General features: G+C 34.9%; 1 protein-coding gene across 8 annotated transcripts in view; it reads right to left on the bottom strand.

Moving 5' to 3' along the window:
- Positions 1-257: 257 nt before the first annotated feature.
- Positions 258-14,325, bottom strand: part of LOC143236655 (short transient receptor potential channel 6-like) — an 88,651-nt gene continuing 74,583 nt past the window's right edge. For all 8 annotated transcript variants that reach the window (XM_076475076.1, XM_076475125.1, XM_076475198.1 and 5 more), the window contains exons 8-11: positions 8,471-8,693; positions 6,042-6,239; positions 2,175-2,240; positions 258-833 (exon numbers count right to left, since the gene is read on the bottom strand). In XM_076475076.1, the coding sequence (XP_076331191.1) occupies positions 579-833; positions 2,175-2,240; positions 6,042-6,239; positions 8,471-8,693 (742 nt within the window). In that variant the 3' untranslated portion in view covers positions 258-578. The remainder of the gene's footprint in view (positions 834-2,174; positions 2,241-6,041; positions 6,240-8,470; positions 8,694-14,325) is intronic.

Genomic DNA, 14,325 nt, shown 5'->3' with positions numbered 1-14,325 from the left:
ATTCTCTAAACTTGGTTTATCTTGGATAAAAGATGTCAAGGGGAGGTGAATGAGGCTTTAGAACATTAATTAGGAAATGGAAATATAAATTAATAAATATAAATTCTGGTAGGGTAGTAAGCCTTTGGAACAGGATCTTTCAAATGTGATAAATGCATTTAACATAAGAGATTTTAAGGAAAGAATTAATGAATATATGAATAATAAGGGTTAGCTTAGAGAGTGTTTAGTTGAATTCAATAGATAGAACAGCCTAGATAGACCAAAAGATGGACTTGTTGTCCTTTAATGTTATGTTATATACATACATATCTATAATTATTAAAGTACACAATTACAAATATTGAAATCTTTAAGATAAATAGTTATTTTGAACCAGAAGGTGATTGTAAAACAAGTTAATTTAAAATATGTATAAATATTTAAAAATGTTTTATAATCACCTGATAACATGCAATGTCTGCTCATACATTAACCTGTAATTTATAGGTTACTCTCAAAATAAAAGAAATTTACCATACCTGATAAACACCTAATTACACCCACAAAGTTGTGGGAACTAAGACACCCAAAGTTATCTATATACTTGTACACCTTGTTTCATTCTCAATACTATCATCTACTTCATCAATCTGTTTGAAACATTGTTTATGAAAACGTAGTTGAGCAAGAGTTGTGCTAGATCGTAAAGACTTTCTTACTTCCTGAATCACTTCTGTTCTAAGTTTCTCTAGGATTTCACCTGATATAATATTCTGATTGGACATCATCGTATTAACAGTTCTGTGTTCTTGAGCTTGGAGGTAGCGATGTTTTAACTGAATAATCAAATCCTAAGCAAAAGAACAAAACATAGCAGCCAAAACTTGTGAACAACCTCACTCTGATTATAAAATATACACTAATGTACACTGGGATGGATCAATCTATAAAATATACACTAGTTTACACTGGGATGGATCAATCTATAAAATATACACTAGTTTACACTGGGATGGATCAATCTATAAAATATACACTAGTTTACACTGGGATGGATCAATCTATAAAATATACACTAGTTTACACTGGGATGGATCAATCTATAAAATATACACTAGTTTACACTGGGATGGATCAATCTATAAAATATACACTAGTTTACACTGGGATGGATCAATCTATAAAATATACACTAGTTTACACTAGGATGAATCAATCTATAAAATATACACTGGGATGGATCAATCTATAAAATATACACTGGGATGGATCAATCTATAAAATATACACTAGTTTACACTGGGATGGATCAATCTATAAAATATACACTAGTTTACACTAGGATGAATCAATCTATAAAATATACACTGGGATGGATCAATCTATAAAATATACACTAGTTTACACTGGGATGGATCAATCTACAAAATATACACTAGTTTACACTGGGATGGATCAATCTACAAAATATACACTAGTTTACACTGGGATGGATCAATCTATAAAATATACACTAGTTTACACTGGGATGGATCAATCTATAAAATATACACTAGTTTACACTGGGATGGATCAATCTATAAAATATACACTAGTTTACACTGGGATGGATCAATCTATAAAATATACACTAGTTTACACTGGGATGGATCAATCTATAAAATATACACTAGTTTACACTGGGATGGATCAATCTATAAAATATACACTAGTTTACACTGGGATGGATCAATCTATAAAATATACACTAGTTTACACTAGGATGAATCAATCTATAAAATATACACTGGGATGGATCAATCTATAAAATATACACTGGGATGGATCAATCTATAAAATATACACTAGTTTACACTGGGATGGATCAATCTATAAAATATACACTAGTTTACACTAGGATGAATCAATCTATAAAATATACACTGGGATGGATCAATCTATAAAATATACACTAGTTTACACTGGGATGGATCAATCTACAAAATATACACTAGTTTACACTGGGATGGATCAATCTACAAAATATACACTAGTTTACACTGGGATGGATCAATCTATAAAATATACACTAGTTTACACTGGGATGGATCAATCTTGTTCTGAAAAATACAGTAGGATATAGGGATGAAAAAGAAACAGCTGATTTCCTACCAGATTCTATGAGCAGTGTAATAAAAATAAAATTAGTGTACCTTGTAGTCTTTTTGTATCTGACATTCACCCTGTTCTTCACCACAGTTCTCAGAAAAACAGCATTCCTGTAAATACATACAACTGATTTTTAATGTAGAACTAATAGTTTTGAATAATGTTACATTAGACAAATGAAGAGTCTGGAAACAGTTAAAGTTTGGTAAATGTATGTAGCATGTGCGTGTGTGTCTATATATATATGATTAGGTCAGAAATGTCATATATCACTTATCAAAAGATAAGCACAGGTTTACTTTTACAAGTATATACCACATGATGACATCAAAACCTGTAAATCATGGAGATACGCTAAAATACACAAAAGTAGCTTACCATGTTCATTTCTTACTTTCAGTAGTATGAGAAATACATACAGAATAGAGAAACTGTTACAGATTCACTAGTGTGATAGGTATATAGAATATACAGAAACTGTACATATTCACTAGCATGGTAGGCACGTACAGAATACAGAAACTGTACATATTCACTAGCATGGTAGGCACGTACAGAATACAGAAACTTACATATTCACTAGTGTAACATGTACATACAGAATACTAAAGCTCAAAACACCCTGACTGATTTAGCTCTCTGTTTAGACAACAAAATACCTTCAAATAAACCTACTTTCTTAAAAAAATCCACATAATATCTTGTATTTTTAACCTGAGCTTATTATTGAGATTTGGCCACTTCTCTGGATCATTAAATTAATAACTCACAACTCTCTCTAGCTACTAAACACATTACAAGCTTAAAAATAAAATACACATTACAACAATACCATCAGTTTTAAATTTCTGTACTATGAGCATTTGTTCTAAGTATGTGTAGGTTCTCACACCTGACATGTCAAAAAAGTTATTAAGAGGATCCTATTTCATGTTATCTCTGTCCCTTTGTCATTTGCATATTAGGTAATATGTAGTTGTATTCCTCGCATTGGCCCAGCATGGCCAAATGGTTAAGGCATTCAACTCATAATCTGAGGGTCGTGGGTTTGGATCCCCGTCACACCAAACATGCTCACCCTTTCAGCTGTGGGGGCTTTATAATGTAATGGTCAATACCACTATTTGTTGGTAAAAGAGTAGCCAAGGCGTTGACGGTGGGTGGTGGTGACTAGCTGCCTTCTTTCTAGTCTTACACTGCTAAATTAGGGATGGCTAGCGCTGATAGCCCTCGAGTAGCTTTGAGGGAAATTAAAAACAAACCAAACCAAAATCCCTTGTATTTAGTTAGTCTAATTGCTATCTTCACTTTGTCTTGACCAGGCTTTCATTGTGTGGTCAATGAAAAAAATTAATTGAAGAAATGACCATACATTGTTCCCTAAGCAAGTACATACGAGTTTTTTATGTATGCCTAATGAAAATTATTTTCATCATGTTGTACACATTACGTCTAATCTGGCTTTTTCTTAGCTTAAACTTAGCCAATAGAAGTTCAGCACTGTTTTTTAATTCTATATCTTTCATAAATATGTCATGTAGATCAAAAGTATTTTTGGTTCACCCGGAAATATTATAGAATGGATATAGAACAAGAAACTGTGGTAAGGTTAGTGCATTATGTTGGCTATTGTGGACTTTGTGGATAGTTAATGTGTACTGCTCTTAGTTTGAACCCTTGGTTTTTATTGCTTAGAAAACATATTTATTTGATAAAAGTGAATTTTAAATACAAAAAGAAAAAAAGATGCAGATGGAGAGATGGTTGTCAACTGGTTATTATTTCTAGAAGTCCTCTTATGAACACAAGACTTTTGCAATTATTGTAATGGTCCACAAGTACAATCATACTGTAACATATTTTGGTGGATGGTGTCCACTAACCAGAAACATGGTCACAGCTGCCAAACCTTTTCTAAACCTTGGAGAGCCAGTGAGGGTTAGCCCAAAAAATGTCCTCATGAGTGAATGGTGAAAATAAAATTGCCTAAATACCAATATATTTCACACAGAAAGTACTATTTATCTGTGTCTGGATAGTTTATGAGAAAACTGTAAACATTTTTTTTCCTGAGTAACTCAGATATTTATAACATAAACTTCTTCTAATTGATTTAACATTAGTTTGATTATTAACCTTTAGTGTGCCAACTTACATTACTTATTTATTATTTGATTATTTCACTTTGATTAATATTGTTTAAATACATCCATGCTTTTATCTTAAAATATAAAAGGGACTTTATTGTAAACACAACATACATTTTACTAAACACTCAGATAATAATACATTTTCATGTGTATTTATAGAATACTCAAACATAATATGACTTTCCTATGGTTTAAGTACATTTTGGAAAACTTAAACAGCTTTTATTGAAAATGAAAAGTAAATCATTGTCACTGAGAATTTTGCATCATCTGTGTTTATATTTTTATACTATATAATCATATACAGTAATAAAAAAAAAACAGTCAGAATACCATCTGTATGTATATTGTTAACATTTATATAATATAGTTTTGACACTTTAATGGGTTATTTCAGGTGTGATATATAGTCACCAGTACTATGTATATAATCAGTTATAAATGGAATACATGGCAGATTGATCATCACAACTCATTTGAAAACTGTTTACTGTATGTTCAGCAATTAACACATACATTGTGCATACACACATATGAATGCAGCAATGCAACAGAATTTGGAACCTGTAACTGATAGTGATGAAATGTAACATATTTATCAAGATGACAGCCTCATGGACTGTGGGAAATATGAAAAGGAACAAGTACACAATGTTTTTGCCAAGAACTTTCCAGATTCAAATATTTCCATACATTATTTTTGTGAAACAATATACAAAAATCTTATGCTTAAGGATGTTTGTTTATTAATTTTCACCGTGTTCAGAATCTGTGTGGTGACTACTTGTACTGCTGAAAGACAGTTTTTTGCCCAATTTTCACCCTGTTCAGAATCTGTGTGGTGACTACATGTACTGCTGAAAGACAGTTTTTTGCCCAATTTTCACCGTGTTCAGAATCTATGTGGTGACTACTTGTACTGCTGAAAGACAGTTTTTTGCCCAATTTTCACCCTGTTCAGAATCTGTGTGGTGACTACATGTACCGCTGAAAGACAGATTTTTGCCCAATTTTCACCCTGTTCAGAATCTGTGTGGTGACTACATGTACTGCTCAAAAGATTGTTTTGTGTCCTATGGAAACTGAAAGTTATTTGCAGCTCACCATGTGACAATGTTATCTTAATGAAGTACACATATACAGTACAAAAATAGAGAACTCATTCATATAGTTGGAGAGCGGTACATGACAAATATTGCCAAGGGAAATTAACTGGGGGAAAAAAAGATAAACAACAGAGAACAATTCAGACCAACACTTAGATTGGCAAAGGAAAGAAACCTTAGTAGTTGAGTAATAGTTGAAGTGTGAGAGGAGGTATGTTTCATAATTTCATATCTTGAATGAATCTCCTAAATTAATTAATACAGCTCAAAAGGTATATGCAATTAACTTGAAAATAATGCATTGCTGTAGCAAACAGATAAAAATACACCTGCAGTTTTAAAATTTAGAAATTACTGCATTGTTAAAAATCTATTTTTACAGGTTTCCAAAATTCATAACAATACTACTAAGGAAAAATACATTGTTTTTAACAATTATTATTGTACATTACACAACTCATAACCCTTACTAGTTTCAAAAACTCTAGTAAAATAAATATTTTATTTTGTTGAAGATTTCAAACCCTTGTTTTCAAAAGAATCAAGGAAGGCATTAATTTGAAAATCCAAAAGATTTTGGAAATCAGATATTATACTGATTATCACAGAAATAAGATTAAATTTGAATAAATATTTTAAAATAACGTTTACTTACCTTTTTATAGATGCTGACTTTTGCGTTTTGGCTCAAAAAGTTTTCCTTCCTAAACCAGCCCCTGAGTTTTCTACAGAAATTCATTATATTCCGAGCATGTGGAATTAAGTTTAAAGGTGAAGGGACTGCACTTCTACACTCAAAGTAGCCCAACCACAGAGCAGATCTTGCAAACTTCCATTCTGTGTCCGAGTTTTTCTACAGAAAAGTGTGGTTTATACAAATTTTACTCTTAAGTTCATATTAATAAAATTCAATGATAAAGTAAACATTACTTTTAAATCACATGAAAACAGTTTGGTTTGTTGAGTGACGGAATATGATATATTACCGTGTTTAAAAAACATTCTTTCTAGAGTCTTTTAAGACAGCAGCATGTTACGTGTTATTTAAAGCTTCTGTTAAAAACTGGATGTCAAGAGTTATCATTTTTGTTTTGCAGTTCAATTTCTCAACAGTGCTGTAGGTTCCTTTCCATATCATCATAGAAGTATACTAGTACACTAGACTCACTTTATCAGAAAATGTAGTTTACTGATAAAATAAAGAATGAATATGACAATAAGAAGCATTTATTATACATTTCACAATCCTTACAAGTCAGAGTTCAAACTCACTAATAAAAACCTTCAAAACTCAATATCATACTTGTCAAAAGTTCTTACTTGATGAAGAACTTAGAACTTGGATATCTTCTCTCAACTAAGCTGAATTAATCTCTAACTTCAAATCCTGACTGGACTTCAACCTTAGGAATCTCATTGAACAAGGTAATGAAAAGAAAATTTTCAGACATAAACTGATACAGAATGTTAAACAAAGAAAATTTTCTAATAACATAACTCACAGCAAATCTCCCCTGATCAAGTCATTTTTAAATATAACAACATCGCTTTAAGCAACCATCAGAAAACTGCACTACCCAAAGGACTGAACTTCTCTGTACCCTTTTCAAAATTCAGTTATACTAACTACCTATCTCTGGGAATCATTCTATCAGAATATAATTTTTTTACCTATTTTATCCAAGGATACTTCTGAACAAGCACAAGAACTACTTATTATCAAGATTTAAAAAATTAGTACTCTCTACCTTCTGTAGCACATGCAAAATAACCTCAAATCTGAAATCTGAAAAAGTGGCAGTTATCAAAGAACCCTCCAGAAATAAAAATATCACCACCGCCTGACCAGAAGAAGAAAACAGAGTTATCTTCAACAAAACTGACTAGGTTAAGAAAATATATGACATTCTTAATGACAATAATAGGTTCAAATGTATAAATAAAGAACAATTAACCCATACTTTACAACTTGAAAAGAAATCCAAGAGAATTTTGACAAACCTAAATGAAAGAAATATTTTTTTTATTGTGTTTTAAACAATATATATACCACAGGCTCCTAATCTGGAATGTTATATGGTCCACTAAAAGTTCACAAACCAGACATCCCCCTATATTTCCTAACTTTATAATGCAGCTAAATTCCTTGTACCCTTGTAACTTTTTACTAAGAAGAAATTTACAACACCTGACTCCTTCCAATTTTTCCCAGGAAAATCAGCAACTTTCTCACCTTACAAACCATGTGATGGCTATTCTCACCTTACAAACCATGTTATGGCTATTCTCACCTTACAAACCATGTGATGGCTATTCTCACCTTACAAATCATGTGATGGCTATTCTCACCTTACAAACCATGTGATGGCTATTCTCACTTTATAAACCATGTGATGGCTATTCTCACCTTACAAACCATGTGATGGCTATTCTCACCTTACAAACCATGTGATGGCTATTCTCACCTTACAAACCATGTGATGGCTATTCTCACTTTATAAACCATGTGATGGCTATTCTCACCTTACAAACCATGTGATGGCTATTCTCACCTTACAAACCATGTGATGGCTATTCTCACCTTACAAACCATGTGATGGCTAAATATCATATTACTTCTCTTTTTACTGATGGACAAAACCATTAATATTGTGCTGTCTAATTTCTTCACTAATAACATCATTGAGAATTTCTGAATCTGATTTCATTTGAACTCCTGACTAAAGATTATCCTCCTCTTTAACAGTACTCTATGTGAGCAGATAGGTGGCATTGCTATGGGTTCCCTACTCGGTCTTATGCTTGAAAACATTTTTCTCTATCATGTTAAATATAACAACAGTAATCTGTTTCAATATTTGTAATTTCTTATGTCTAAATCAAGCTTCTAGTCATCATAGATATATTTATCTTAAGTATAACAACAGTAAAGTGTTTCAGTATTTGTAATTTCATACCTCCACATATAAGTTTAGCTTCTAGCTATTACAGATGTTAAACAGAGTAACCATAAGATGATATCATTGAAATAAACCAAGTGCTGTAATAAAGACATAATTTGTTTCAATATTTGTAATACCTTACCTGCACTCTCTTATAACTCCCAGTCATCATGGCTATTAGCATGTTTAGCAAAATAATGACAATGGTAATATGGTAGAATCCCCATAAAAAATAGCCAACAGCTTCAGTGAATTCATGATCTGCACCCATGTTTGTCTGATTTCCTGAAACAACTATATCTGCAGCTACAGATTCTTCGGTGCCAAAAATTGCCCAGAACAATGTTTTGAAGGTTTTTTGTATTCTAGAAAATAAATAAAGTGATTAAATCTCTAGTGTTAATTTACCAGAATATAGCTTAGTTTTACACACTTTTATCCTTACTACCATCACTATCTGTTCTATTACACATTACCCAATAAAGAACTTGAATTTTCATTTCCATGTTCCATTACTCTAAAGATGAATATATAGGCATACAAATATTATTAAAAAATACCTTTACATTGGAACAACTTGTAAAATTATGTCAGCAAAGTTGTAAAGCTTGGAATATTATGTTGCACATACTGAGATATAAAGTTAGATTTTGACAGTAACCATACTGGAACTAGTCTCCATACCAGATTGTAGTATCTCCTCCAACAGATGATAAAGACAAGAAGTAAAGGAAAAAGTGAGATGTTGAATCTGATGGGAGGAAACATGGAACAAAATATGGGAGGAAGAAGGCAGGAAATAGGGCAAAAGAACCAAAAAGCAGACCCAACTTGTATGGATAGAAGGTGAAAGACCATGAAGTGAGGATTTTGCCTGAAAACAAAGTCTGTTTCACGTATCCTGAAAATTAGCAGTATGTACTATATGGCAATGAAGGGCCAAGATCAGACACAGAAGCCAATCCAGATCCAGTCTAGATTAAAAATGGGACATAGAAATTTGGTTGATTTGGTGTTTTATGGCACAAAGCACCTAGGCTATCTGCCCCAAACATCCAGTAAAAAGTTGAAATTATATTTAGTAAAATTCATAAAAGGAAGTTACGGTAAAACAAAACAAAGTTAAAAAAAGAAACATAAGTAGCATAAAACCAATGTTTACATCTAGTCTACAACGTTAAGAGAAAAACTACAGTAACACAAGTTGTAAAGGACTTTCTGTAGCATAACTGTAATTATCATAACTCACCAGGAAGACTAACAGGTAAGTACAAAAACCACCGTCAGTAACCTGAAGTTGGCCTTTCCTGTCCTGGTTCTGAGTTATTTGACGATATGACCATTTTCAAAAAGTAAAGTAATAAAAGTTTTAAAAGACTTGCAGTAAAATTTTAATAATAACTCACTAGGATGACTAACAGGTAGTTCAAACAGCAGTGTTAGTCACCTGAAGTTGGCCTTTCCAGTCCTGGTTTCAAGTTATTTGATATTACGGCCATTTTCTAATTTCAAATCGAACAAGATGAACTATGATTTTTAAAAGGGAATCACATTAATAAAGGTCTAATGTATAAATTAAAAACTTAAATGGCATTAAAAAGATTAATGGCCTTTACAAAAATTAAAAACATTTCCAAGGTGGATAGTGTCACCATAACCAATAACACTGTCTAACATTATGGACAAACCTTGGGACAGAACATGTTTAAGAGTCATAAAAACAGCAAGACAGTAAAATGTGGCTTCTTGTGACCTGACTGTTACACAGACAACACATTGGTGCATCAGTCCCAGATAAAAGACAACGATGAGTTAAAAACTGCCAAGACATAGTCTAGTTAGAATAACTTCCTCTTGCTGATCCTTACAGAAGCAAGACAGCCAAAGTCCAATAAAGAATTTTATTTGGAAAAGCTTGTTTTCACTCCACAGAGCTGAGCTTTGAATACAGGACCTTAGTCCATGTATGAAACAGGCACAGTGGTGATAGTGCCAGAGCAGATAGATTTAGCTGGGAGATCAGTGAGCTCATTCCTGCAAATACCAACGTGGCCCAGTATCCAGAAAAACTGGATAGAAGTAGATGTTAAAGAAAAAATGGGCCAGTCAGTTTTGAATATCGAAGAGAAAAGGGTGTGAACTGATGTGAAGTGATTCCAGAACCAGTAGAGAACTAAGTGAGTCAGTATAAATAGTGCAGTTTGAATACTGCTTGGCTTCTATGCGATCCAAGGCAAGAGAAATGGTGTACAGTTTAGCAATGAACACAAAAGCTGTAGAGAGGATTCTGCATGCAACCACTAAACCACAACAAACCATGGCACAACCCACACAGTCAACTGATTTCAAACCACCTGTATAAATAGGAATGGAAGGATGGTTTGAAAGATGTTTAGCAAATAACAGAGAGTATTTCCAATTGGGAGTGTCTGCTTTTCTCAGATGACTTAAAAATAGGTCTCATTTGGGGACTGTAAGAATCCATGTTGGGATGGGCTGACCAGTGGATACAGCAATGTTATCCAAGGACAGACCCAATTCATCCAACTGCACCTGAATACAAAGGCCAAAAGAAGCAATGGCAGATCATCTGTTCTGAAAAAGTATGGTCCACCGAGGAAGGAAAACACAACCCCAGGTGAGATGCTTTGGTAAGGAACGAAGTTTTAAAGCACATAGTAAAGACAGTTGCAAATAGCAGAAGTGCAAAGGAAGTTCATGAGACTCTATACATAAGCTCTGAATTGGGGAAGTGCAGAAAGCCCCAGTGCAGGGCTATAGTCCTTGATGATAAATGGGGTCCAGCATCTTTAAGAGCAAGGTTCTAGCAGAGCCATAGACCAGTAATCCATAGTTGAGTTTTGATCAAATAAGAGCACGATATATCTTTAGCATAAAACATCGATCTGCTCTCCAAATGGAGGAAGAGAGTGCTCTTGTACATTTGACCTGTAGCTACTTGATGTGTGGTATGAAGGTCAGCTTATGGCCAAAGATAAGCCCCAAGAACTTTATCTCATGGACTACAGGCAGCACAACTTCACCAATACAGAGTTCAGGATCAGGGTGAATACCCCATTGGTGTCTAAAGTGCATGCAAGCAATTGTAGAGAGAGAGAAGTTAGAGCCATTTGCTGTGGTCCACTTCAGTAAATGATTAAGGACAGTCTTTAGTTGCCACTCAATATACCTCATGTTCAATGACTGACATGAGATGTGAGAGTCGTTGACATAGAGACCGTGTGCAACAGTGAGAGGGAGTTGTTCAGTGATGGCATTAATCTTTATACTGAAAAGTGTGACACTCAAAATACAGCCCTGAGGGGCTCCAAGTTCCTGTAGAAAAGAACGGAAAAGTGTCGAACCCACATGAACTTTTATTAAAAAAGTTTTAATAAAAAATGGGCAAATGGCCACGTAACCCATATATACGGAGGTCTTGCAAAATGCCATACCTCCATGTTGTATCATAAGCCTTCTCAATATCAAAAAATGATACAAGATGTTATCATTTGATAAAGGCTTCTCTGATTAACGTTTGAAGTCAAATCAGGTTGTCCACGATGGAGGCCTGTCGATGGACCCACACTGGGTAGGCGATGGAGGTTGTTTGATTTGAGGAACCAAACAAGACAAGCATTAACCATCCTCTCTAAGGTCATACAGAGACAGCTTGTTAAATCAATTGGATGGTAGTTTGAAGGAATCTTGGGATCCTTTCCAGGCTTAGAGATAGGTAGGAGAATAAGCCTGGCACCAGGCATCAAGTAAAACCTTCTCCTGCCAGATCCAGTCAAAAACAGTCAGAAGAATAGTAAGAGAAGCAGAGGATAGATGGTGCAGCATTTCATAGGGTATAACATCAGGTCTGACAGATGTACTGCCAGACCAATGAAGGGCCAGTTTGAGTTCCACCAGTGTAAAAAAGACGATTATAGTCATAGAGACAATCAGCTCAAAAGGAAAGAGATGATTGCTCTGCCCGAGTCTTGATGGCTAAGAAGGTGGAGAAAGAAGCAGAAGTGCTAGATACCCAGCAAAAGCTTTCATCCAGAATATCGGTGATGCTGTGGGTATTAGCTACTTCCTGGCCATCAGAGAGCAAGATCGAGAGAGGAAAAAATTATTTTGCCCACTGACCTTTCAAATCTTGTCCCATATTACTTTGGAACTGGTTGTAGAAGATATGCTGGTTGTAAACTTAATCCAAGATTCCTTCTGGCTTTGACATCTTATCCACCAAGCATGTGCATGGGCCTGCTGCAAAGTGATGTGGTTTGAGAGTGTAGGATATCTACAGAAAGTATCTCAGGCCCGTTTTTGAGCCTTCCATGCCATGGGGCAGGCAGAATTCCACCACAGACAAGGATATCGTGGAAGACGTGTCGACATTTTAGAAATACATTAAGCACCTACTTGTATAAAACAGTCAGTTACTGCTGACACATAATCATCTACTGATGGCTTACAGACGATGGCAGTATCAAGTTCTGCTAGAGCAGTGAAAGAAGGCCAGTTTGCTTGATCCAGCTTATCTCAGGATAAGAAATGTTATAAATTATTTCAAATGCTGCACCTCTTTTACTTCCATCCATTTAGAGCAAGAATGAAAGTAAGATGGGTGAGAGCCATTGCAATTGACACAATGAGGGTCCGTTTCACATTCATAGGCATCATGGTCCTTGCCACTACAACAAGCACACATCAAGGAACCACAACATGATGTGTTTGAGTGACCGATTTGCTGACACTGGAAACATCAGAAAAGGTTTGGAATGTATGGTCGTACCCTGCAATTAAGATAACCTGCCTTGATGGTGGCAGGTGGACGTGGTGTTGTAAATGTCAGAATGAGGTCATTGATCTGCATCATAATTCCATCTTTGTGAGTGGAGACATGCCTCACTGCAGAAACTTCTTGGGTGGAGAAACCAGTGAGAATTTCTGACTTGAGAATGTTCGTCAGATCTTTCTCAACAATAACTCCTTGTGATGAATTCAAAGTAGTATGAGGTGTAATCTCAATTGGTATATCCCCAATTGGTTTTGAATGCAAGAGGAGTTCACTGTGTTGAGATGTGGATGTTTCAACCAAAATGCCACCAGATTGAAACTTCTTTATTGACTTTGGAGAGCCAGCAAGTCCATCTTGTCCTTTCTGAACGAAAAGGGGAGACATTTGCCCTAAAGGTTTGTCTGAAAGAGAATGTAATATAAGAAAATGAGGTACATGTGTTACAAATGTTGAAGATTGCTATTCAGAGTCTTCAAGACGTGGTCATTTACCTATTGACTGTTTTTTCACTATTTTATTTAAATATTTTACAGAAGGATCCATAATAAAAAAGCAAATTTCGGTGCCCACTGACTCCACCCACAATGGATCCCTACAAGGAGATACACCACAATGTCAAAGAAGGACACTGCAGCAATGCAAGGGTTTTGTAAGCACCATACCCAAACACCAGCATCAGATACAATCTCCACAACAACTGTGAGAAGATCTAACACTGGTACTTGGCTGATCCTAGCCCAAGTGGATCAGCCGAATGACCCAAGAGGGGCCACCCCAAGGCTGCCCCGTCTACAGGAATTCAAGGCCAAGGTGGTATGTTAAGGTTGGACCCCTCAACCACCAGGATCCTCTCCTCCCTTTCATAGATTGCCATGCATGGCAAACACGTGGGTGGATGTTTAGATCCCAGAGGAGGTAAACTAAAAGAACAGAACCTTCCCTGAGAGGTCTCCTCACCACATACAGGAATCCACACCGAGAGGAAACAGAAGAAATTGATTAACAATTTCCCATGGTGTCATAACTTTAAGGAGAAAGGAACAATTGGAATAAAGAAAAAGATTAGGGTGATAAAGGGTATTTGAAAGTCAATGGCAAACACATCACAATGTCAATGTTCATAGGCCAGGAGATTAAGGAAATATGTTTTAGGTGACAGATGAAACAAGGAGCATGATGAAAGTGGTTCAAATGGAGGTAAA

The sequence above is a fragment of the Tachypleus tridentatus genome, chromosome 1 (assembly GCF_004210375.1).
Source record: "Tachypleus tridentatus isolate NWPU-2018 chromosome 1, ASM421037v1, whole genome shotgun sequence".
Taxonomy (NCBI): Eukaryota; Metazoa; Arthropoda; class Merostomata; order Xiphosura; family Limulidae; genus Tachypleus; species Tachypleus tridentatus.
The sequence above is the reverse complement of the archived record's forward strand: the minus strand, read 5'-3'. Positions and strand labels throughout refer to the sequence as shown.